This window comes from Phaenicophaeus curvirostris, chromosome 5 (assembly GCF_032191515.1).
Source record: "Phaenicophaeus curvirostris isolate KB17595 chromosome 5, BPBGC_Pcur_1.0, whole genome shotgun sequence".
Classification (NCBI taxonomy): Eukaryota; Metazoa; Chordata; class Aves; order Cuculiformes; family Cuculidae; genus Phaenicophaeus; species Phaenicophaeus curvirostris.
In genome coordinates this window covers 22,161,492-22,182,941 of record NC_091396.1, presented here as the reverse complement: position 1 = coordinate 22,182,941, position 21,450 = coordinate 22,161,492, and the positions used below count along the sequence as shown (strand labels likewise).

The window sequence follows — 21,450 nt, the reverse complement described above, 5'->3', positions numbered from 1 at the left end:
GTCAGGTTGGATGGGGCTCTGAGCAGTCTCATCTAGTTGAAGATGTCCCTGCTCACTGCAGGAGGATAGGACTAGATTTTTAAAGGTCCCTTCTAACTGAAACTATTCTGTGTTTCCATGAGTAAACGAAAACTTGAGTAAATGAAAGCTCACAACATGACAACAAAACGAGAGCCATTGCTGATAGTGTATTTTTGTTAGTGTCAGCTGGCAATTGGATTTTTTTACTTGATACTAACTGAGAGGAGGATGTTGGTTTCTTCTCCCAGGTAACAAGTGACAGAACAAGAGCAAGCAGCCTTAAGTTGCACCAGGAGTGGTTTAGATTGGTTATTAGGTTATTTCTTCACCAAAAGGCCTAGGGAAGTGGTTGAGTGACCATCCCTGGAGGTATCTGAAAGACACATGTGGTGCTTAGGGACATGGTTTAGTGATGGACTTAGCACTGTTAGATTTATAGTGGGACTTGATGATCTTAAAAGTCTTTTTCAACCTGAATGATTTTACGATTCTAAGTTAGTTGGTGTCCTGGAAGAAAACGCATAGTTAATTTGGTTTATGTTTGTGAGCAGCACAAAGTCTGGGCGAGTCACAAGTAATGAAAAGAGGCAAGTTAATGCTGAGTTGTGACTGTGTGTACACAGGGTGAGGCAACAAGGAATTATGTGAATGTCTTAAAAGCAGGCACAAAGTTGCAGAGCAGGTAGAAGGGCTGGCGGGGGTGTGCAGTGGCCAGCCTGGGAGCTGCTGGAGGAGCTCTTACAGCAGTGTGGCAGTGCACTGAGCACAAAGCCCCACTGCCCAGGGAATAAATGCAATACTTGGACACAAACATGGAAATCCTGAGCAGGGGCAGGAAAGGTGTTATCTTGCCACAAGGTGCTTCTCCCATCCACACAGGAGTGCTCTGGCCAGTGCTGCGCAGGAATGTTGCTGATAAGCTGGAAGGAGTTCAGGGAGGACCATGAGAGGGGAGGGCTGCAGAATGTTCTATACAGTAAAATAAGGAGCTCTGTGTGTAAAATAAACACTGGATTTCTGGGGTTTTTCTTCCTTACTGGAGGTACACTGTAGTTTAACCAGGAGTTCACTGAAGGAATGCAGTGACCTGCCTAGTGCAGGAGGCTAGACTGCCCCTTCACAAGGTCTCCCTCACTCCATATCAGAGCAGCCTCCACAAAGGAAGACTGGGAAAGGAAAAGCCATTGTCTCTTCAGAGACAGATGTGTATATCTCCTCCTGCTGAAGACTTAGGTGTTGTGGTGCCCTGTCCACCAGGCTTCCAAAACGGGTGGATTTTCTGACTAAAAGCATTTGCCTCACAGCCAGCAGCCAGCTGTCCTGTGCCATTGCAGGCCCCACAACTACCCAGCTCTGGGACAGCACCCATCTCTTCTTGGTTTTTAACATTTTCCCCCTCCCCTAGCTGCCACGTTTTTCCTCCTGAACTGCTTTACTGCACACTTTTCAGGAAGGACTTTTCTTTCTCCTCTGGGAATGACAGGTAGCCCCTGTCTGCAGCACTGGCTGGTGCATGTGGACAGGATTGGAGAGCTTCCCTCTCGCTTCAGGGCTCAGTCTGCCAAAATAATGAGCTCCTCTTTGCCCTTAATATCACCTTCCTTCTGACTGACTGTGGTAATTCTGAAAGAAAATGTGACTTGTTTTAAGCACCTTGAAAAACCTTAAAAGTACATGTGTTTACATGTATCTCGTTGTACTTCAGAGCACTATAAGCATATTAACTGGTGCTTCCTTTACACAGGCTCAATAAAGATCTTTCAGACTGTACATTGGCATGTGAGAAGTTGGGATGGAAAAATTAATCATTTGTCCCCTATAACAAAGTGGGCCCACAGAGGCTGGGAATAGCATTCCATCTTGCTGTAATCAGGACACAAATGCAGATCAGGCTTCAATGGTGCTTAGTCCTGTACAAGCATATGTGGAATAAGAAAATTCCTATCTTCAGGGGTTTGTGTCCTGAGGCACAAATTTTGTGATGCCCAGAGTCAAATCACAGTGGGGTCAGACTCTTCCACCAATTCCCCTGACAGAAGAGGTCTGACCAGCTGATGATGCCCCTCCATCAGGTGCTGCAAGTGTGCAAGCATAGCAGAGTGTGCCACCAGGCAGCAGACTTGGAAAGGGGGATCACAGGGGACTTTGAGGGGAGCAGCTGTGAAGTCTGTTTGATCTGGTATGGTGCCTGACAACAGCCAGTTTGTGTGCCATGGAGGAAGTCTTAAGATGAATGCAATGAAGAAACAAGTGATGCTTTGCTTTATTCCTTGTGTCAAACTGGGTTGCTCTGAAGCTTAGTGGCCCTTCAAAAACCTTAAACCAATGCTGAATTATCATTGCTTGTTTTATCAATATTTTCTCTTCAGCATGATCCTGTGATGGGGGGAGGAGGGAATCGTTATTGTTTTGGAGCCTGCTGTCCTTAACCATCACTAAGTGGTTCCTGGCTCTTGATTTGACCTGAGGGAGAAGCATTTTCACTACAGGGACTTGCATGCCAGAGGGGTGGTGGTAGCTCAGGTCCAGTCATCACAAGGGACAAGGAGGATTGAGAGCATGACTTGTGCAAATTTGGTGAGTCTGATGGGGCACTGTAGGCACTTACCTGTTTTTCAGAGGAGTCCAGAGCACACAGAAAGCTCAATCTGCAGGGGTGTAGTGCATCCAGACTGGCATATGTTATCTTCATAGTTGGCTTCTGGTTCATGCCATGACATGCATTCCTCTTTCTTGCCATTCTGTCCCCAAAGACCTACTTTGAGGTAGTGGTGCTCCATGTTTCCATAACACATCCTACCCATCAGTCTTAAATTCCATGCACAACGTTTTAATGCATACTGTGCGCATACTTCAGATTCCCTATGCATCACGTTGCTCCGTGGTGTCTCACGCTCTTCACCTGACCGGTGACTGAACTTTTTCCTCCCCTAGCATGGGAAGGAGTTTCCACCTACAAGCACATGTAGATGCCCTGGTGCATGACAGCAGTTCTTGGTGCTGGGAGGGAGCCTACTTTGCTGGCTGTGTCCTGGCCTGGGGGAAGAAGGCTGTAGTTCCTGGGGGAGAAAGGTTGTGATTTCCTTGCCACTGACTTTTCTCCTCCTTTCCTTCATTCTTTTTCAGAACATGAGTGAAAACTTGAAGGACTGTTTGATCCAGACTCAGGCTTCCTTAGGGGAGATGGTGACAATAAAAACAGAGGCCTGTTCTCCGCGCCGGGACCAGGAGTATGGACAGCCTTGGTATGTGGATGTGCTCTAAACCCCTTGTCTCCTCCTTCCCCAAAGCTTAGAGTTGTTTTTGAGGGATATACGTGAACTTCTCAAAGTTATTAAAAGCCTCCCTTGTGAGGTCTGCCCTGAGGTGTACGACAGGGATGGTCACCTGCTCATGTTTTAGGCCATACCTGCTATGTTTGCTTGTTTGCATCTGGCCTTACAGTGCTGGCATACATTGAGGTGATGCCTCGCCTTTAAGCAGCACATTTCCCAGCCTGTAGCAGAGTGGGCCCCTCCTGCCCAGTGTGGGATGTACTAGGTGTGTGCCATGCATGGAGGTGCTCTAGTCAAAGCCACTGCCTTCTATACACTTTAGCCTTTAGCTGTCTTGGGTACCATCTTTTGGCAGATTGGACAGCAAGTTGAATCGTTTCTCTGCTGCAGGTGTAGGAGCTAAGAGTTGTTCAGGCCCCGTTGCCTCCACTTCTCTCTGTTCAGTTGCAGCATCTTGGTAGGCTAACATCACTTTTCTGTTGTTCCCCCCCGCCAGCTCTGGAAGGCCTGACCCACAGTCCATGGAGGGGGAGCCCAAGAAACTGAAAGGGAAACGGGATTTGATCATGACCAAGAGCTTTCAGCAAGTGGATTTCTGGTGTAAGTGTCTTGTCTGTGAAGGAAAAGCTACACTGCTGCTTGAATAGACTTCGGTCTTTCCTAGTTGGTGTCCTGCGACTTTGGGGCAGGAAGCAGGGAAGAAAAAAGCCAGGGGAAAATTTGTGCACTTTGCTGAAAAGACTGGCACATTTGATAGAGAAGCTGTTGCACAAAAACAGCTTGTCCATCATGGGGCTATGCGGTGGTAGGGAGGTAGGTGGAAAGCATGCTGGAAACATGAAAAGGCACATGGGAAAACCTCAAGAGTCTGCAAAACCCAAAGAGAGCGAAGGGAGCATTGTGGGGGCAACAACTCTTCCCCTCCATATTCTAGGAAAGAAAACTGGTGCCAGTTATATGGGCGTACCTACAGAATATCAAATTGTAGGCCTGAGTTCCTCTCTGGCCACAGGGCAAGTGTCTGGGATGCTGTTTCTCTCCCAAGCATAGAATGAAGGCTGTATGATGAGAGTGCTTGTTTTCAGGGGTGTTTCTTTTAGTTCCCCTCTGGCATGTGGTGAATCAAACCTTTTGGCTTGAGGACATGGCTGTTAATTGGGGATGTGCAAGGTTCCCTAGCCTCCATCTCTGCATATGGTGACAGGGTCTTTCTCTGTTCTTGCAGTCATCAGTGGTGAATCTGTGTAGGGTACCAGGGCTCATGCAAGTGCAGGTGTTAGTCGGGCAGGTATGGATTGAAGCAGAGCCCTTGTTAAGAGATTTTTGTCAAAACAAGTGAGCAGCTGGTGAAGCATTTGCATGTGTGGAGACTGGGCTTTGGGCAGGGGCCTCAGTTGGGCCGGGGGAGTGCAGGGAGTTGGGCCGTGTTGGCCTGAGCATCTTATGAGTTTTATGAGTCTGTATGGGCATCACATCCACCCAACCTAACCCCTGCTCCCCTCGCTCCCACAGTCTGTGAGTCCTGCCAGGAGTACTTTGTGGATGAATGCCCAAATCATGGCCCTCCAGTGTTTGTATCTGACACCCCAGTGCCCGTTGGCATTCCTGACCGGGCAGCGCTGACCATCCCACCTGGAATGGAGGTGGTGAAAGAGCCCACTGGGGAGAACGATGTGCGCTGTATGAATGAAGTGATCCCCAAAGGTCACATCTTCGGTCCGTACGAGGGGCAGATCTCTAGCCAGGACAAGTCTGCAGGATTCTTCTCGTGGCTGGTGAGTGACATGTCTCCCCAACAAAGTGATGCCCCACTCTCGCAGGTCAGAGCTAGGGGAATTGTGGGTCCATAGAGCTAGACCTTAGCCATCTTCCCCTTTCTCTGAGGATCTTCCACTAACCCATGTGGGCAGTAAGTAAACATTGACCTGCCATAATTATTAGCATCTTAGGGATGCGGATGCGTGAAAGGAGACCAGCTGCTATGGCACGCGGGCTCAGTTCACAGCTATAGGAAGCAGAGCTTGCTTCTCCTCTCCCCCTCACCATGTTCTTCCATCCCCACTTAACCTCTAGACCTCCTCCTGTACCTTTCTCTGCTTTGGTCATAATTTTTAGGACAGAGGAAGGATTGTATCTAGAGATTGCAGAGAGCTCTCATGAGTGTGCAGCCCTCCTTCCCAGCCTGATTGAGCAGATCAGCTGGCCCAAGAGGCCAGGAAAGATGAGATCCAGTCTATCAGGAACTGATCTACATGCAGATTCCAGCAACAAACCCCATATTTTTTCCCCTAGTATTACGGTCCTTGGTCAGTCTATGAGATAGAGATATCACTAGATTGACAGATAATAATTATTATGAGATGTGAGATGTGGGACTAGAGTTACAAGTGGGAGAAAATTGCTACTGGTAAGAAATGCTGCTAATGTTTTTCTGTCTGTAAAATAAATGCGTGTCTCAGCCCTGTCCTGAAAGGGAAGTTAATCTTTTGTATCAGGACTGTTAACAATTTTGTCAGCCGCATCTATAGTTCTGTGTTACAGATACTTGTACACAGGAAAATACTTCTTAGTCATATTGTAGTAGCCTTCACACACATGTCCAGGGCAGCAGCCTGTAGTACTAGGAGAGCTGAGATTCATGGCATAGAGTTTTATGTCCTGACTCAAGGCTGGAACTGAAGCAGTGATTTGAGAGTTGTAACCCTTCTCCTGTCCAGACCAACTAGTTGACATGCTGCATCTGTTCTCTTGTTCTGCAGATTGTTGATAAGAACAACCGCTACAAATCTATTGATGGGACAGATGAAACCAAAGCAAACTGGATGAGGTGAGTCCAGTTCTCTTCTGCCTTCTCTTTTGGGGCCCTGTCTTCCAAAGAAAGGCCATCAAAAACTCCTTGGGTTTTTGTGTGACAGGAAAACAAACTAAAAATGCCACAACCCCTTCTCCTGTAAAGGGTGTGCTTATGCTCTTTCCGTATTTATTGTCATAAGAGTACTCTGGAATCAGATTAAATGAAAGGGACTAAAACAAGGGTGTGTGTATGGAGGATGGCTATTTTTTGGAATGAGGACAAATGGTAAAGATGATCCTATTTATCCACTCTTACAAATGCTGACAAGGTCTCACTCCATTTTTTTCTTTATGTTCAGATATTTGCAAAATGCTTTGCATTATCCCCAAGGTAATGTTTTTATTCTGACTGGGGTTTTTTGTCCTTTCCCAGTTGACAGACATTGAAAGAGGTGATTTTTTTTTTTTCTTTTTTCCTTTCTGGGCTCCACTTGAAACAGTTGTCTGTGCTGGCTGTCATTGTTAGTGTCAGCTTTACAGTGTTAAGAGAAACATGGAGTTGCCGCAGCTCCCAAGACAGGAATCGTGAGTGTGCTCGTGCTCCCTCTGCTGGCTTGGGGACTCAACAGAGCAGAACCCAAATACCAGTTAGTACTGAACAAGGAGCTGGTCTGTCTCTGGCTTAACTGCAGCAGTAAGGAAATGTGTTTAACCATGAGCAGTGCTTCAAGTATTGGCAAATATCTGCAAAACATTGGTCGCTCTTGCATCCTCCTGAGACAGAGGCAAAGTGCTGAAGAGCCTCATGCATATGGTGAGTCACCAGAATGGGACATCTCTGAGTGCTGTTGCCTGTCCTACATTAGGACCAATCCTGTTTTCAGGGGGGAATTTTGGAAGTGGTTGTCGTCAAGAAGGTGTTTCATACAAGAGTAAAGCAGCATGGGAATTAACTGTTTCATTGGCTGGGATGTGTAGGATTTTTACTTGTCACTTGCTAAGGGAGCAGAGAGCGTGAAGTACATATAGTTGCAAAACTGACTGAGCCTGTCAAAGCTGGTCACACTGATTTTGCTCCATTTGAGTCTTCACATGGATAGGAGATGTTCTGACACTTAGATTCATAGAGTTCAGCAGAAGATCTCATTTTGCTATATGAATTCCAGTCGTTACGCTTGGTCACTACTGGAGAGAATATGCTCGACCTGGGCTGAGGCTGGAGTTACCACTCCAAAAAGAAGCAGTGGTGCAGTGGAGAGAGAGGCAGGGGGATATATATGTTGAAGTAAAGATTGCAAAGTTCAAAAATCAGAGTGAAATTTTTGTGCTTTAAAGATGAATCTTGATGTGATCTGGATGACAGTGAAACTAGGGGAAAGTATAGTTTTTGAAAGCAAAAATCCTATCATAAACTCTTCTTCCTAGTGCCATAAACATAAGCTTGACATCTGGATTTAAGTGGGTACTCTTCATGGTCTCTGCATCAAAGAAGATGTTCTTGACTAAGCTTTGTCATGGTCAAGTCTCGAGATGAGTGTGGTCTGAGCCATTGTGTACTGCCTTGAGAGGTGAGGAGGCTGTGGTTTTGTGGAAAAGCAGTGTTTGCTACATTTCTGGTGAAGGATGTATCAAAGTACCTCTGCAGGCTGTACCAGATCTTTCTGGTTTTAATCTTGGAAATTGCTTTTAATAACAGTATTATGTAGAGTCTGACAGTTCAAGTGGAGATAGTAGTCCTCCAAAAGCCTTGGGTTTGTTTGTTAGCTTTCAAATAGAGGTGCACTTGTTATCCTATGCTAGGACATTACTTGTCACGGAGATTACCCACAGAAACCATACTTCCAGGACGCTGTAGACGGCGCTCTTTTTGTTTTTCAGATGGTGCTCTTTGCCATCACTCACAGATGGAGTTCTTTGCAAAGCAGATCTACTCACCCTCTGGGTAGGTGGGTATGGTGTGGGGAGGGCAGCTTGGGCTGACTCCTCTTTCTTCTTGTAGATCTGGCTATTGTTTTTGTTGTTTGACTACCACATCTGAGTCCGTTTTCATGTTCCCACTGAGGACAATACGTGTACTGCAGCACTTGCTGTTTTAATTTTGTTGGTTATTTACCCAGGGCAGTGGATGGCAGGGAGGAAGGAGTACGAAGTGTAGCAGTTGGCCTGGCAATGGCACCATCCTCTCACCCTTTCCCTCGCCAGACATGCTCCTGATTCTGGGAGGATGTTTTCCCAAGCTGGCTACTGGCACATGAATAATGCACCTTACATCTCTGTCCTGAGTAAAGTGCTGTTGTTTCCAATACTTTATGAAACTGATATCTCTGTGGGGTGGTCATTAAGTGCCCACTGTTCACATAGTTTGCAATGTCCCATGTTTTTTAAGAAATAGCTGTACAATCTTGCACTTTCAGATTGACCTGGACTGGGGTGTGAATTTGCAGACCCACAGCTGGGGCTCATCTGGAGCTTGCTAAAACCCACACAGCATACCTAGGGAGGTAATTCCAAATATCAGTGACTGCTCCTAGAGGCATCCTGCATACTAAAGGAAATGCATGAAGGAAAAAAGATTTTTCTGACAGTAAATACTGTCTGCCTTTTTATAAGGAGGAGGTCAACGTTCCTGCTGGGAATCTAACATTAATTGAATTCAGGATTCAAACTGGCCACAACTCATTACTGTTTGTGGTGAGTTTGCTGTTGGAATATGTAAGTTATCTTAAGTAGTTTTGACCCAAGCCATGCTGGAGCAAATGCGGGGATACCCTGAAATCTGAATATCTGGGTCTAGCACAGGTTGTCCTAAGTGTAGTTGGTACAATACCCTGTTTGGGAAGAGCAGAAAGAGCTGTAATTCACCATTGGTGCAGCTTTACTAGTGACAGGAGCCATAGGTTCAGCAGGGAAGAGGAGGTGCAGATTTCCCGACCCCACCCCAGCGGTTCTGAGGAGCTCTGGAGAGATTTCTGTTATGCAGACTCACCTCCCACCCAGGGGCACTTGGTTGCTCCCTTTCACCGGAACAGCTTGCCAGTGGAGGTGTTTCCACCATGTGAAGGCAGTGATGATGTAGTGCAGTGGTGGTTACCTGCGGAGAATATACTCAAAGCCTAATTTTGCTGAATGTGATAAAAATCAAACTGTAAATGTACCTTTGCTCAGTGTTCCATGTAGCCTTTTCATTTCTTCCAGTGTTCAGCTGGGAGAACTCCTTTTCTTTTTAAGTTTGGATGTGTTTTTTTAATCTTTTAGGTCAGTGTAGTGAATGCTTTGCTGGCTCTCCATCATTTCATTACCGTCTTCCCTAAATGCTCATTCTATTCCTTCATAAATGAAGCTCCACCAAAACAGTATCTCAAGGCTGTATCTGTGCACTTAGCTCACAGCTCTCCCTGTATGTGGCCTGGATTCGAGCAGCATTTCCTACTGGTATTTCAGCTTTAGCCAAAGTTAACAGCTTCTGACACTTACCCCAATGGAGGGCGGCCTTGTCAGTGAGATTCATTAACAGTGTAACGGCACTAAGGAGAAACTAGAGCGACATCTGACAAGGGTCACTCTGCCTTTCTGTAGGTTTTTCTTAGGCTGCAGCCCACAAGCACCTTTTGCAGGAGAGCAGCCCAAGCCACCTCTCTTCTACTGGGCTGTGGCAGCACTGAAAGGCACCCGCCTCTGAGGAGGTGCCAGGAGGGCCAGCACAAATGTGGCACGAGTGGGGAAAAATGCTGAGGCCTTTGCTTATACTGACTTTGCAGAAGGTAGTTTGGAGTGGCTAAAGTCTGCCTGTGTGACACAGGGCCTTCAGCCAAGATTTTAGGATTAAATGTGGGGGTTTCTTTGAAAAAGGAGAGTCTGAGCTATCCCAGCATTTATTCTGCTATCATTGCAAAGATGCTAACAGTATAGCTAGTATAATCGTTAGTATTGCTAGCTATTGCTGGTAGGTAGCGTCTATGGTTTTATTTAATTTGGGACCATAAGAAGAAAGGAAACTAATACTTGGGGAAGCCAAAAGATTTTCCCTTCCCTGGTGTTGCTTCAGAATTACAGTTATTACATGTCCTAACGATTAATATGTCTTCTGTCTTGTGTGTTACATCTTAATATCTTTTAAAAACATTAATTTTCTAGGTTTGTAGTGACAGATTTTTAGGGTGGTTTATATTAACACTGAACTCTTCTACCTCAGATGAGTCTTGTGTTTTCCGCCATAACTTCATGCTGATGTAGATTTCCATCTGAGGTGTTCCTTTTAAAATATTAAGAACTGTATGACATAAGCACCAAAAATGTTGACCTCTTCCAAACAAGTTCTTGACATCCTTGCTTTCAGTTGTCTGAAGAGTGTAAAAACAGTCTTTTGTAATGTGTAGCACTAGAATAATCATTTTGGCATTTTCTTCATTCTGCTATAATTCAAATCAAGGCATACAGTTAAGTTTTCCCACCAGTTCTGCTTCTCTTTGGCCTCCAGTCTCTTCCGTGCTGTTCTGTGTGCTTATGCACAGGTGTCCATTGCCAAGACTGCAGATAATTCCCCTGTCTGCAATACCACCTTGTTTATGTGCAAAACTCTGTGTAGTTTGTTTTCTCTTTCCCTATCGAATAGATCTGCTACCTTCTTTTCCCACACATCCACCTCCTAAAAAAGCTCTGTTTAGGACTAATGTTTTGTTTATTTTTGAAGTTCCCTTCAACTGTAGTTGGAAAAATTAACGCGTACACACCTCTTTGGACAAAACTGCTTGTTTTCAGCCTCTTGTCAGTGGGCTGAGGCTGTGAGTTTTTCATTTGAAGCACCAGAAACTGGAAGTAGACTCCTGTCAGTGACAGCAAAGCCTAGCCTTAAAAAGCAAATGGGTGGCCTCATTCTGTTTGATAACAATGAGAAATGACAACTGTTTCTGCATGAAACAAGAGTTTGTTATGAAGCAGACAAAGTCTGGATGTACAGTACCTCTGGTGTTGGAAAAAAGCCTTTTACTTAGGATAAGTGAGTTGCAAAATTGCCTGAGTCTAGTCAAGATCTTGCTACCCTGAAAAAAATCCAATTTGATGTAGCCTCTGCATGACATCGTGCAAGTTTTGACAGAAAGTATGGTGTAAAAACATCTTGTGCCAGGCAGAAAAATAAGATATATTTCAGGCCTCTAACTTTTCTGAGAACCCATTTTTAAGTAATGTCACCTTAGAAACTTAATTCATCAACATGATTGTGAGTTCTCATGCTTTTTTCTGTGTGCAAACTGTAGCAAGTGATGTGAGGATGTACTGAAATTCTCATACGTAAGTCAGGGCATCAAAGTGTGAAATTTCATTTTAGCTGTAAAGCTGAGAAGGCTCCTTCACACTAGTGTTGCTTAGTGTTTTTTTTCTTAAGCTTGAAAATTGCCTCTTAAAAACAAAACAGCTGCCTTTTCCTGGTGCGATTGAAGAAAACTGAAAGGTTGTTGCGGGTGGGGGGAGCTGGATCCCACCAAACTCCTCTGCCCCATTGCCACACTGGCCAAGTGGTTGGATGCAGGGGGATGCTTTCCGCTGATTTCCTTTTACCCAATTGTGCTTTGTGGGATGTTCAACCTAAGGAACATGGCTGAACGAAAGAGGAAGCCCAAGTTTTCCAAGGAAGAACTGAACATTCTAGTCACTGAGGTGACCCGAAATGAAGCCATGCTGTTTGGGAGGGGGACAATGCGTCTGTCCCATGCTGACAGGGACAAGATCTGGGAAGGCATAGCCAGGCAAATCACATCAGTCAGCCAGGTCCCCAGGTCTGTAAAAGACATTAAACACAGATGGGACGACATGAAGAGAAGGACTAAGGACAAACTGGCGTTCATGCAGAGGTCCCTCTCCAGCCCTGGCAGCATGGGGCGGCCCTCGGCCATCGTCCTGACCGCCCACGAGAGAGCCATCGAGTCAACGCTGCATTCGTCACACCAGAAGCACGGCTTCCGGAGAGCGGATCTGGACGTGGTTGACAGCCTGTCAACAAGCTGTAAGTATCATTGCCTTAACACCTCTTTTCTTATGCTTGCATATCTCAGTTTGACACCAGGATAGTGTTCTGTGGATTATGAGATGCAGGGTTGCCTGTCAAGCCAGGTCTTATACCATGTTTGGTTTCAAGCCCATCATGGGTTGTTGAGATGGATTGAGGGAAAGCTGTTTCCAAGTTAAGATTGTCTTCTTTATCTGTTTACCTAGTTCTTTTCCATGCTGTCTTCTAAGGATAGACATTGTTCAGATTCCACTTTCTTAATGGGTCATAAATCTGAACTAATCCTACAGGTGAGGGAAAATATTTAGTTCATGTGCAATTACCTTCAGTCTGTGAAAACGTTTTTGTAAAGGATTAGAAGCTCTTCGTCTTGCATGCACCCCAATAAAATATCAGTGTGGTCAAGCTGAGAACCATGTGCCTGTCACTAATGGATCACTGCAGAGTCACTGTCGTCCAGGAGGGCTATTGAGGGAGCTTGTCGATCACTGCTGTTTACTCTCTGAGGCCAGGCCACTAATGATTTCTCACTAGTGGTCTGAAAGCTTACCACAGGTGCTGTGAAAAAGGTAGATGATAATGACTCCCTTCTTCACTATTTTTAAAGAAATTGCTGGCCCTGCTTTCTAAGTTCATCATCTTACACCAGAACTCTCAAGACGTCTTCCAGTGCTCAAACACAAGCTGCTTTTTGTAGGTTCTTTTACCAGTTGCATATGTGCAGTTTTCTTATCTGGAGGTGCAACTTCTTGGTCTGTGAGTTTTTAGTGAAACAAAGGGGAGAGAGAGAGAAAGAGAGAGAGAGGGAGGGGGGAATAACTTCTTTGGAAGTAAGCCAACTAACACTCCATGGGTGACGCTGTCCTACCACTTTAATTCTTATCTTGTATCCGAAGTAATGTTGTTAGTGGGAAAGCAAGGACGAAAATCTTCAAGAACTAACAAAGTCAGACTTGGTCATTCTTTGCATCTGTCTTGGAAGCCAGTTGTGCTATTTCAGAGGTAAAATGAATACAGCTTGTGCAAGGAGATAGCGAGCGGTTGCAACAAATGAAGTATCTCTTCTTATACCTGATGTGCCTGTGCCTATGATCTGGCACATCATTCACATCAGACTGATGAGAACTTTTACATGATATTTTGCTTTGGTTTTGATTTTGTATCAAGTATACTTGTCCAATTAATACAGGGTCCTGTTGCTGCTGTGGCTGACTACCCAGTTCTCTTAGTGATGTCAAGCCGCGTAGCAGCCTTGCAGTACAGACTTTGCAAGCAGCAAATACTACATCTGTTTTTCTCAGTGCAGAGGATGTAAGAAATTACAGGGTTTTGGCATGAGAAACTGAATGTGTCAGAATGTTCTGAGACTGGACCGAAGGCCAGGAGCCTTTGGCCCTCCAACATGTTGGAGTGTTCTATTCTAGCTAGTTATGGTTTTCGGGAAGGGGATTCATTGCTGCTGTCTGAAATGGACTTACCTTCTAGTAATGAACAAAGCTGTGTACAGAATACCATGGGAGCTTGGATTCCCCCTTGATTGACTGGGTTCACCTGCTCTTCAGGCCTCTTATGGCTAAGCTTGTTACCTAGATGCTAATGTTGTAGCATGTGCACGTTGAGTTACTCATCAGGAATTACAGGCTTATCTCAAGTGGCAGAGGGGAGTGGGGGGAGTGAAAAACCCTTTTTCCATGTGATTTGAGATACCATGAAACAGAAGTTAGAATTGGGAAGGATTTCACGATAGTAATTCATGCTTCCTTTTCTGTTTAAGCTGACGAAGAGATGCCTGGCGCTTCTCAGGAACACCACTTCTCGTCACTGCAGAGGGCCAGTGCAGGAGTCAACCAGATCTCCGGGCTCTCCTTCCTCCATGCTGCTTCTTCATCAGAGCACTTGGAAGCTACCAGCCAAAAGCAGGAACTGCACCGTCCGTCCCCGTGCACCAACTCACCCTACAGACCCGCACACCCCCACACAAGAAGCCCAACCCTCTCCAGCTTCAGTCGCCAGCTTCTCCATTCCTACACACAGCAAACAGACCTGTTCAGGCAGTTCTGCCAGGAGCTGGTGGCTATTCACAGAGACATGGCAGACAACATGCATGTCATTGGTCAGAGAATGGCTGACCTCACCAGCCAAGTTGGCCAGATGTGCCAGACCCTGTCAGAAATCCGTGATGGGGTTCAGGCTTTCCATAGGGTACAGAATCCTAATGTCATGCAGGGATCTCTTCTGGAAGCAGCTTGCTCAGAAGAACCCACTGAGCCCAGCGCAGAGTCTAACCAAACCCCCCCAGAACAGACTCCTCCTGCACGGACTACCAGGTCACGAAAGAGAAAACACCATTTTTAGTCTGCTTCATATAAACTAAAGAAGGATGCCCCTTCCTGATCTGCTGTATGCTCACATGGCCTCTCCATGTGTATCAGTGCTCTGTGAGGAAGGTCAGCAGCTGCCCTAACCTGTCCATCCCCCTGCTAGCTAAAAGAGCAGTATGAATTATGGCAGCTGAGTGATAGGGCTGGCCCTCTGCAATGGCAAAGAGGAATCTCAGATCTTTCAGAGCTTTGGATGTAGTACATGTTTGTTTGTGCTCATAGAGATTAGAAGTTTTCACTGGCTTCCCCATGCTTTGCATGCTCTATAAGCTAAGGGGTGCAATAGGAATTGTTATCTTGATCTCTTCTCATGCTTGTGAAACGTTATTTACTGAGGCGATGTATTACAGAGCTCCCTGTGCAATAACCCACAGATTTACCCTACTATTGCCTTCCCTTCTCCTGCAAATTAGTATATGCACTGCATGGAGATATGTCCTTATGGCTCTTACGACTCCTATTGCTCTTTAGTTTTATTGTGCATTTGGCAATAATGAGCAATCGGGGGCTTACTGGGACTTATGCATAAGTTTGGGGAGAAGGGTATAAAAGCAGAGCTTGTGCATGGAAGGGAAGAAGGCATGATGCTGAGCACAGGAAGACAGATCTCGGCACCGTGTGGTATTAGACTGCTGAGAAGCCTGCCACGTGTATGGATCCTGCAGTACCATGTGCACTTATGTCAAAGAGTTTAATCTTTGTCTGCTCCAGACTGAAACCCTTACTTACCCTTCACAATTGCAGTTAAAATGCAGCTATTTCATAGTATGACAACATTTAAAGATAATTGTATCATATTATTTTCTTGCATGTTATAATCTTCAGTTTTGAACCACCTCACCCTCTTCAAACTGTGAGAGACTGCACAGAAACAAGGAAAGATAATAGGGCCTGCTTCTGATCTCAGGACCATTTTGGTTTTGTACCACTGTAATTCTGTCAGTTTCAGTATAGTTACTTTCCACTTAGTGCTCTTTAGTGGGATCTGCACTGTGTTCTCCTATGGTGAAGTGTTTACAAATCTAAATTCACAGCTGTATAGGTTAAAATCTTTAGACATGTTGGTTTTGTTTTGCTTTCTTTCCCCACACAGATGCAAGAAAGAACTGTTACAACATTTGGATTGCTGTAGTTCTCCATGAGGTTTCCATGTACAATCCTGATTCTGAAACTAGCCTTTAATAATGTCATCTCAGGTGGTGAAAACATGAACGTGGCAGCTTTTTTACAGTGTCTGTCTTCTGCCTGTTTTGAATATCTGCGCCTCCCATGTGGCCTTCATCTCTGGAAAAATCTGGACTGTTATCCTGTCATGCTTCAGCAGGGAAAAGGGCCCAGGTGTTACACACAGTTAGCGTACCACTGCTCTCTGGGTTGTCCTGTTGTAATGGGAGGTAGTTTGCAGGAAATTATTCAAGTTAATATGCACACCCGTCATCATGCCGTGTCCGGGCTACAGACTTGGCCAAAAAAGTTCAATAAACTTCAGCAGGAGTTGAACAGAAACGCAGAATATAGAGATGGCTTTTTTGTGTGATCTTGAAGGATCTTCTTTAATCTGTTTGGCCTGTCCTTTGAAAGTACAGTGTACTAGTTTCTGTTCTGGAAAGCTCACTGTCTGTCTGCTTGTCAGGCATTCATGACGTGCTTTTCCCTTTTTCTTTTCAATTGCTCTGTAATTATATTTAAAGTAATGTATTTTTATCGGTGCAGTAACAGGCCCTTGCTCAAGGAAGCAGAGGTCTGGCAAGGAGAAAAACCTCCTTTCTGAGGGAATGTCCCATGCTGGCTTCATGCAGAAGACATTCCTTGTGCTGATGCCAGACCAGAGCAGTACTTGCCCCCCTCCTCTGAGAATGTCATTTTACTTCTGTTGTGACATTTCTGTTATGCAAAAATCAGTCTTCAGTTGAAGGGAAGACTGGGAAATCTGGTAGATCCTAATTTATGAATCAGGAACTGAAAAAATGGTGATGTTTTAAAGGCTTTCTGAGTCAATACAGTGCTGCTGCTACATATTAGAAGTAGTATTTTATATTTTTATAGTATTTGTTCCCTGATGGTGTTTCCCCATGGATATACTGGTAGGATAAGCTCCTCTGATGTTGCCTGGATGGTTCCCTTTCAGGAACCCTCGAGTCTGTAGATGGGGAGTCTCATGGAGGTGCTGGGCACGGGAGGGGGTTTGCACCATTGCTGCTGTCAGTGTACCCACACAGATGCATTTAGGAAGAGAACCTGTTGTCCTGGCACAGGATGTGCAGCCTCCAATGCAAACCTCCAAAGGCTGGGCTCTGGTAAGGAGAAAGGACCTTGTACTACAAACTGCTTTGATGTCTCCCTCAGCTTTCTCTGTGAACTATTACAGGCTGGCCGAGATCTGGGGACATATCTCCTGCTCTGTGGAAACCTCTCAGTGGAGTGACTTTTCTGTACTGGCTCACAAAGGATACTTCCTCCTCCACCCATCATGTTAACTGGCTGTTGTGCCTGTATCAAAGCAAACTGCTGTGTTCAAGCCTGGTATCTCCATGTCTTGTTGAAAAAATTCTCTCTTTAAAAGCTATTTTTGTTAAGGATGCAATAAATATATAACACTTTTAACACAGCTGTTGTTGAGTCATTTGTTTCTCTCATATTTTTTGCCTGCACTAATAACAAGCCTGTCGCAGATGCTGGATCTCTTGGAGTGCACTGAGGCAGGGTTTGCAGGTATGGCACCTCGTGGCATCTGGCTGCTTGGTGGCAGCTTACTTGTGTGGGATCCTCCGCCTTGGCTCTGCACCTGAGGCTGCGTGGGGAAAGGCCTGCTGCCTGCAGTGCTCTGCCCTAACAGGGTGTCAGCAGAGCACCCTCAGGCCAGCCACTGGGTGAGCAGTGGAGGGGCCAGCGAGCAGAGGATGCATGGGGCAAATCTAGGGCAGGGAGGTGAGGCAGAAGCCTGAGCCTCCCTCCAGCTGTGGGGCTCTCCTTCCTCCTCGCTGTCTCCTGGCTGCTCCGTTGCCCTCCTTGGGGGGAATGGTTCCAGCTGCTGAAATATACCTTGATGTCTTTCTGGGAATGCTCACTGGGCCGTTGCAGAACTTGGTAATTGCGTGTCCTGAGTAGGCTGTGGCTTAGAAAAAAAAAAAGGAAGATGAGAATGTTTTTTAGCTGCTAGCTAGAAAGGCTATGGGAAGGGTGGCCCTGCAAGTGGGTCGTAAATGGTCTCTCCATTGGTGCAATGACTGGCCCTGCCTGGGCAGAATCTGTGGTGTTCTTGAGGCTGGCTCGTCCCAGGGACTGAGCAGGACGTGAAATGACCTATTTTCAGCTGGTGGCAATGCCTGTCTGCAGAACAGGAGCAGCTCTGGATGGCTGCATCTGCTGCCATGGCAGTCCCAGTCCTGTTCTTCCTCTGGGGATCACAGTTCCTTGGGAAACCTGCTATGCAAGCAGGGCCATGCCTCTCTGCGTGCAGTACTTGCATTAGCTTAACTGTGCCTGGTCTGAGTATCTAAACCAAGGCAGCCTTCTTCTCTCAATTCAGCTTGAGTCTTTGGCATCAGGAGGGTGACTGGCTGCTTTCCAGCCTTTGCAGAAAGGTTTGCTCAGAATGTGAGCCCTTCAGTCTTGTGAAGAAGATACGTCAGTGAAGGCAGAATTGGTACAGTCTCTCCTGAGCAGGCTCTTTGTGCCCCTGACTCGCCAAGCAGACCCCCATTCTGTGACTTGCTCTGCCATTGGGAAAGCACCTGCCTGTAACCTGGCGTATGCAGTGTGGCATGAGGTGCCTCAGACCAGTGGGTAGAGTTTAGGTTTTGTGCTATCCTTCGGAACCTGTGTTACTTGTGCCCCTGGTGTTGCTTTTGCTGGAGCCAGGGTTGGGAAGCGCTTTTTCAAAAGCAGTTCATTTATATGGATGATCTCATCCCCGTTTACCTCAGAGAAGCAGAGATGTACAGTTCCCTCTCAGAGCGTAAAGCAGTTACTAGTTGCCAGCAGCTGTGAAGAAACAGGTTTGTGACTGGATAATTCTACAACTCTCTGTTAAGGGCTTTTTTCATACCGCCTGGTGAACTCGGTGGTAGCAAGTGGCTGGGCAGTGTGCTGCAGGACTGCAGCAGTAGTGCAGCTTGCACCCTGCAGCCTGCACTCACCTCCTAGCTCCCCAGCACACTGGGGCACTGCTGGAGCCACAGGATGCAGACAGCAGAGCTGAATGACTCAGGCAGAAACTTGGAGGGGTTTACAGGCAGGAGGAGAGCAAACACTAAAAGCTTGCTCATGCTTAACAAAGTACTTAGTAACAAAAGTGAGTCCCGGTGGGAATTGTAAACCAGGCTCTCCCTTTCTCATGCGAAGTTGTGTTTTAGAGAATTTTCTAGGTCTCACTGTCAAATGCAGTTTGCTGGGGATGCACTGGTCATCTTGCCCCTGCCCTGTGAATTCCTCAGTGCCACTGGCTGTGAGGATGCAAGTCCTCTATGTTGCATTAAGGAACTGTGAGTGACTTGGAGGTGATAAACTTGTAGTTAACCAGGCTCTTTTGCAGGGGCAACGTGATCTTGTTGCTTTGGCTGATGGTTGGGCAGCAGGATGCAGAGTGGCTGCAAGGGTTCTCCCTAGCTGGTGCTAGGAAGTATCCTGGCATTTTGTTTGGACTGAGGAGAGCATTTTCTTGGATCTCCTGTGCTGTAGGGCATCAGACTGACCATAGCACATTGCTTTGTCACAAGATCTGTGAATCTCGTGGCTATCTGAATGCCTGATGCACCTTTTGTGGAGTGATCACTAACACCCAGAAGCGACAGCCTGGCAGCAGTAGATGTGTGCTGGTGCAGACCTCTGCTCCTTCTCAAATACACAAACTGTGGTTTAAAAGTTCCTTTGTTTTGTAATCAAAAGTAAAATAAGGGTTAACAAAAGCCAGTGTTCAGCTAATTCTGGCAGTACCAGAGCCTGCTGTTTCAATAATTACTGAAGATTGTGGAGCATCCTGGGTAGCACACATTAGGAAAAATACAGCTGATTACAGGCATATGCACAGTTGCTTAACATTAAAATCAGAATTGCTGGAGCCTCAGGCAGTTTGAGACACTGCAGACTTGTTTTCTGTGTTTTGCAGGAAGTTTCACCAAGTTTGTGACCTTATATGTGCGGGTTGGTGTGATCGCATGCAGGTGGGCTTGTGTCTTCATCCGTGCATGCACATAGCCAGAGAAGGGGGGCATGTTCAAGGAAAAATTGGTGGATATTAAGACAAAGAAATGCTTCTGAACTATGAGGGAATGTTTGGGCAAGGACTAGTTAGTAACAGCCGATGTCAGAGGAGCCATATGCTGCTCATCTTCATTAATGTTACTGTGGCAGGGAGTGCTGAATAATAGAGGCAAATGGCATAAGAGAAGAAAAAGCTTTTAGCTGCGAGCTGTTCAGATCTGCTCTTGGGTCTGTACATACTGTGACAGACCCTTCTCCTGGTCCTGGATGGATGTTACAAGCTTGTGTAGGGGGCAGTTGGAACCAGTATTATGAAGCCTTTTCCATGTCCTCCAGCAAGAATACAAGGAGTGTAAGAGCAAATAATATGATTCTAGCGATAAATCTCTGTTTTACCAAGCTGACAGAGGACCAGTTGCTTGGAACATGAATGAATACATTTCTGTTGAGCTGAAACGTACATGGTTTATATCAGGAAAACAAACTGCATGCCCAGAAAGCAATCTTTCTGTCAGCACTGGCAGGAGATCCCCACAATGTCATGGTGGGTTTTCCTGACACTTGCAGGGCTTTTTGTATTTTTAGGTCACTCCCCACTGAACACTCAAGTCCAAAGCCTTCCAGTACTGGTGTGTCCTTGGGTTCCTTTTGGACAACCAGCAAATACCCTCATTCACATTAGATGCTCCAGTTTCTTCCCTGAGTATCTCAATTCTACATTCAGAATTCCTTCTTTCCTCGACTAGGCAAAGAAATTTCTGCCTATGGGAGTCTGTGTCACCACTGCTGGCAGAGATACTCCTTCAGATTGGATGTACATTGTCATCCCTTCCCAACAGAAATGGACCCCACTGGCTTAGTGTTCCCTGGGTGTCTGTCCTCGTTGTCTTGTATCTCTGGCAATCTTCACACCATTTCCAAGAACTATATGCTTTCCAGTTTGGCTGTGTTGATGGCTCACTCTGAAGGTCATTGTGGTTGTCATTCTGGTGCAAGGAGGGGAATGGGAGAGAAGTTTGTGTTTCACCCTTGCCTTGTCACCTCACTCTCAGGTACGTGATCATCTCCCGGGAGGAAAGGGAACAGAACCTGATGGCCTTCCAGCACAGCGAGAGGATTTACTTCCGTGCCTGCCGTGACATCCACCCTGGGGAGAAGCTGCGGGTCTGGTACAGTGAGGATTACATGAAGCGGTTGCATAGTATGTCCCAGGAGACCATCAACAGAAATCTCACAAGCGGTGAGTCCCCTCCCTTTCCAACCTCGGCCCCGATCCCCTTGGGCTGGCTAGGTGATGCACAGGCTGTGCAAGGAGAGCTCCATTTCTAGAAGTGGGGCACTTGTGGGTGAGAGCTCTGTGTGGCATGGATAGATGGGTGTACAAGAAGAATAATATAACCACTGTCATGGAGATCATGAAAGAAAGATTTGTGTTATGTCATGTTGTGTTATGTTGTGTGTGTGCTGCAAGGGCCTGATGCCAAGCCCAGGGATCACAGAGCAGCTCTGTCACGAGACCTTCTGGCCTGAAGACTGCCAAGCTGGTCATCCCACAGACAGGCGTTAGACTTCTCTTCTGAACATGCTGCTTTGTCTGGCTCCTGTGAGCAGCTTGTTTGAGTGAGCTCTGGCTGGTTTTGGGTGCATATGAAAAAGAGATTTCCTTGGTGTATGTCCATTTTCCTCGCTTAATTTATCTCCTCTTTCTTCAGAAAGATAATTTGGGATCAGCGCGACACCAGCTAGAGACTCCTTAGTCTCACCACCTTAGAGT

At 46.1% G+C, this 21,450-nt stretch overlaps 4 protein-coding genes across 7 annotated transcripts in view; 3 read left to right on the top strand and 1 right to left on the bottom strand.

Annotated features, from left to right (window-relative positions):
- Nucleotides 1-21,450, top strand: part of RPAP1 (RNA polymerase II associated protein 1) — a 164,214-nt gene that overhangs the window by 13,804 nt on the left and 128,960 nt on the right. The window lies entirely within an intron of this gene.
- SYT13 (synaptotagmin 13) overlaps nucleotides 1-21,450 on the bottom strand; it is a 200,234-nt gene that overhangs the window by 141,754 nt on the left and 37,030 nt on the right. The window lies entirely within an intron of this gene.
- The window catches only part of PRDM11 (PR/SET domain 11), a 50,572-nt gene that overhangs the window by 15,759 nt on the left and 13,363 nt on the right, over nucleotides 1-21,450 (top strand). For 2 of the 4 annotated variants that reach the window (XM_069857901.1, XM_069857897.1), the window contains exons 2-8: nucleotides 3,148-3,266; nucleotides 3,793-3,896; nucleotides 4,809-5,071; nucleotides 6,056-6,123; nucleotides 6,449-6,480; nucleotides 7,968-8,031; nucleotides 20,729-20,916. In XM_069857901.1, the coding sequence (XP_069714002.1) occupies nucleotides 3,151-3,266; nucleotides 3,793-3,896; nucleotides 4,809-5,071; nucleotides 6,056-6,123; nucleotides 6,449-6,480; nucleotides 7,968-8,031; nucleotides 20,729-20,916 (835 nt within the window). In that variant the 5' untranslated portion in view covers nucleotides 3,148-3,150. Of the gene's footprint in view, nucleotides 1-3,147; nucleotides 3,267-3,792; nucleotides 3,897-4,808; nucleotides 5,072-6,055; nucleotides 6,124-6,448; nucleotides 6,481-7,967; nucleotides 8,032-20,728; nucleotides 20,917-21,450 lie in introns of those variants that run through there. The other 2 variants (XM_069857898.1, XM_069857899.1) reach the window with 2 other exon arrangements.
- LOC138721161 (t-SNARE domain-containing protein 1-like) lies at nucleotides 11,531-17,078 on the top strand. Its single transcript, XM_069857914.1, has 2 exons — nucleotides 11,531-12,090; nucleotides 13,868-17,078. Exons 1-2 carry the CDS (start codon nucleotides 11,664-11,666, stop codon nucleotides 14,446-14,448), a joined length of 1,008 nt encoding a protein of 335 aa, XP_069714015.1. The 5' UTR covers nucleotides 11,531-11,663; the 3' UTR covers nucleotides 14,449-17,078.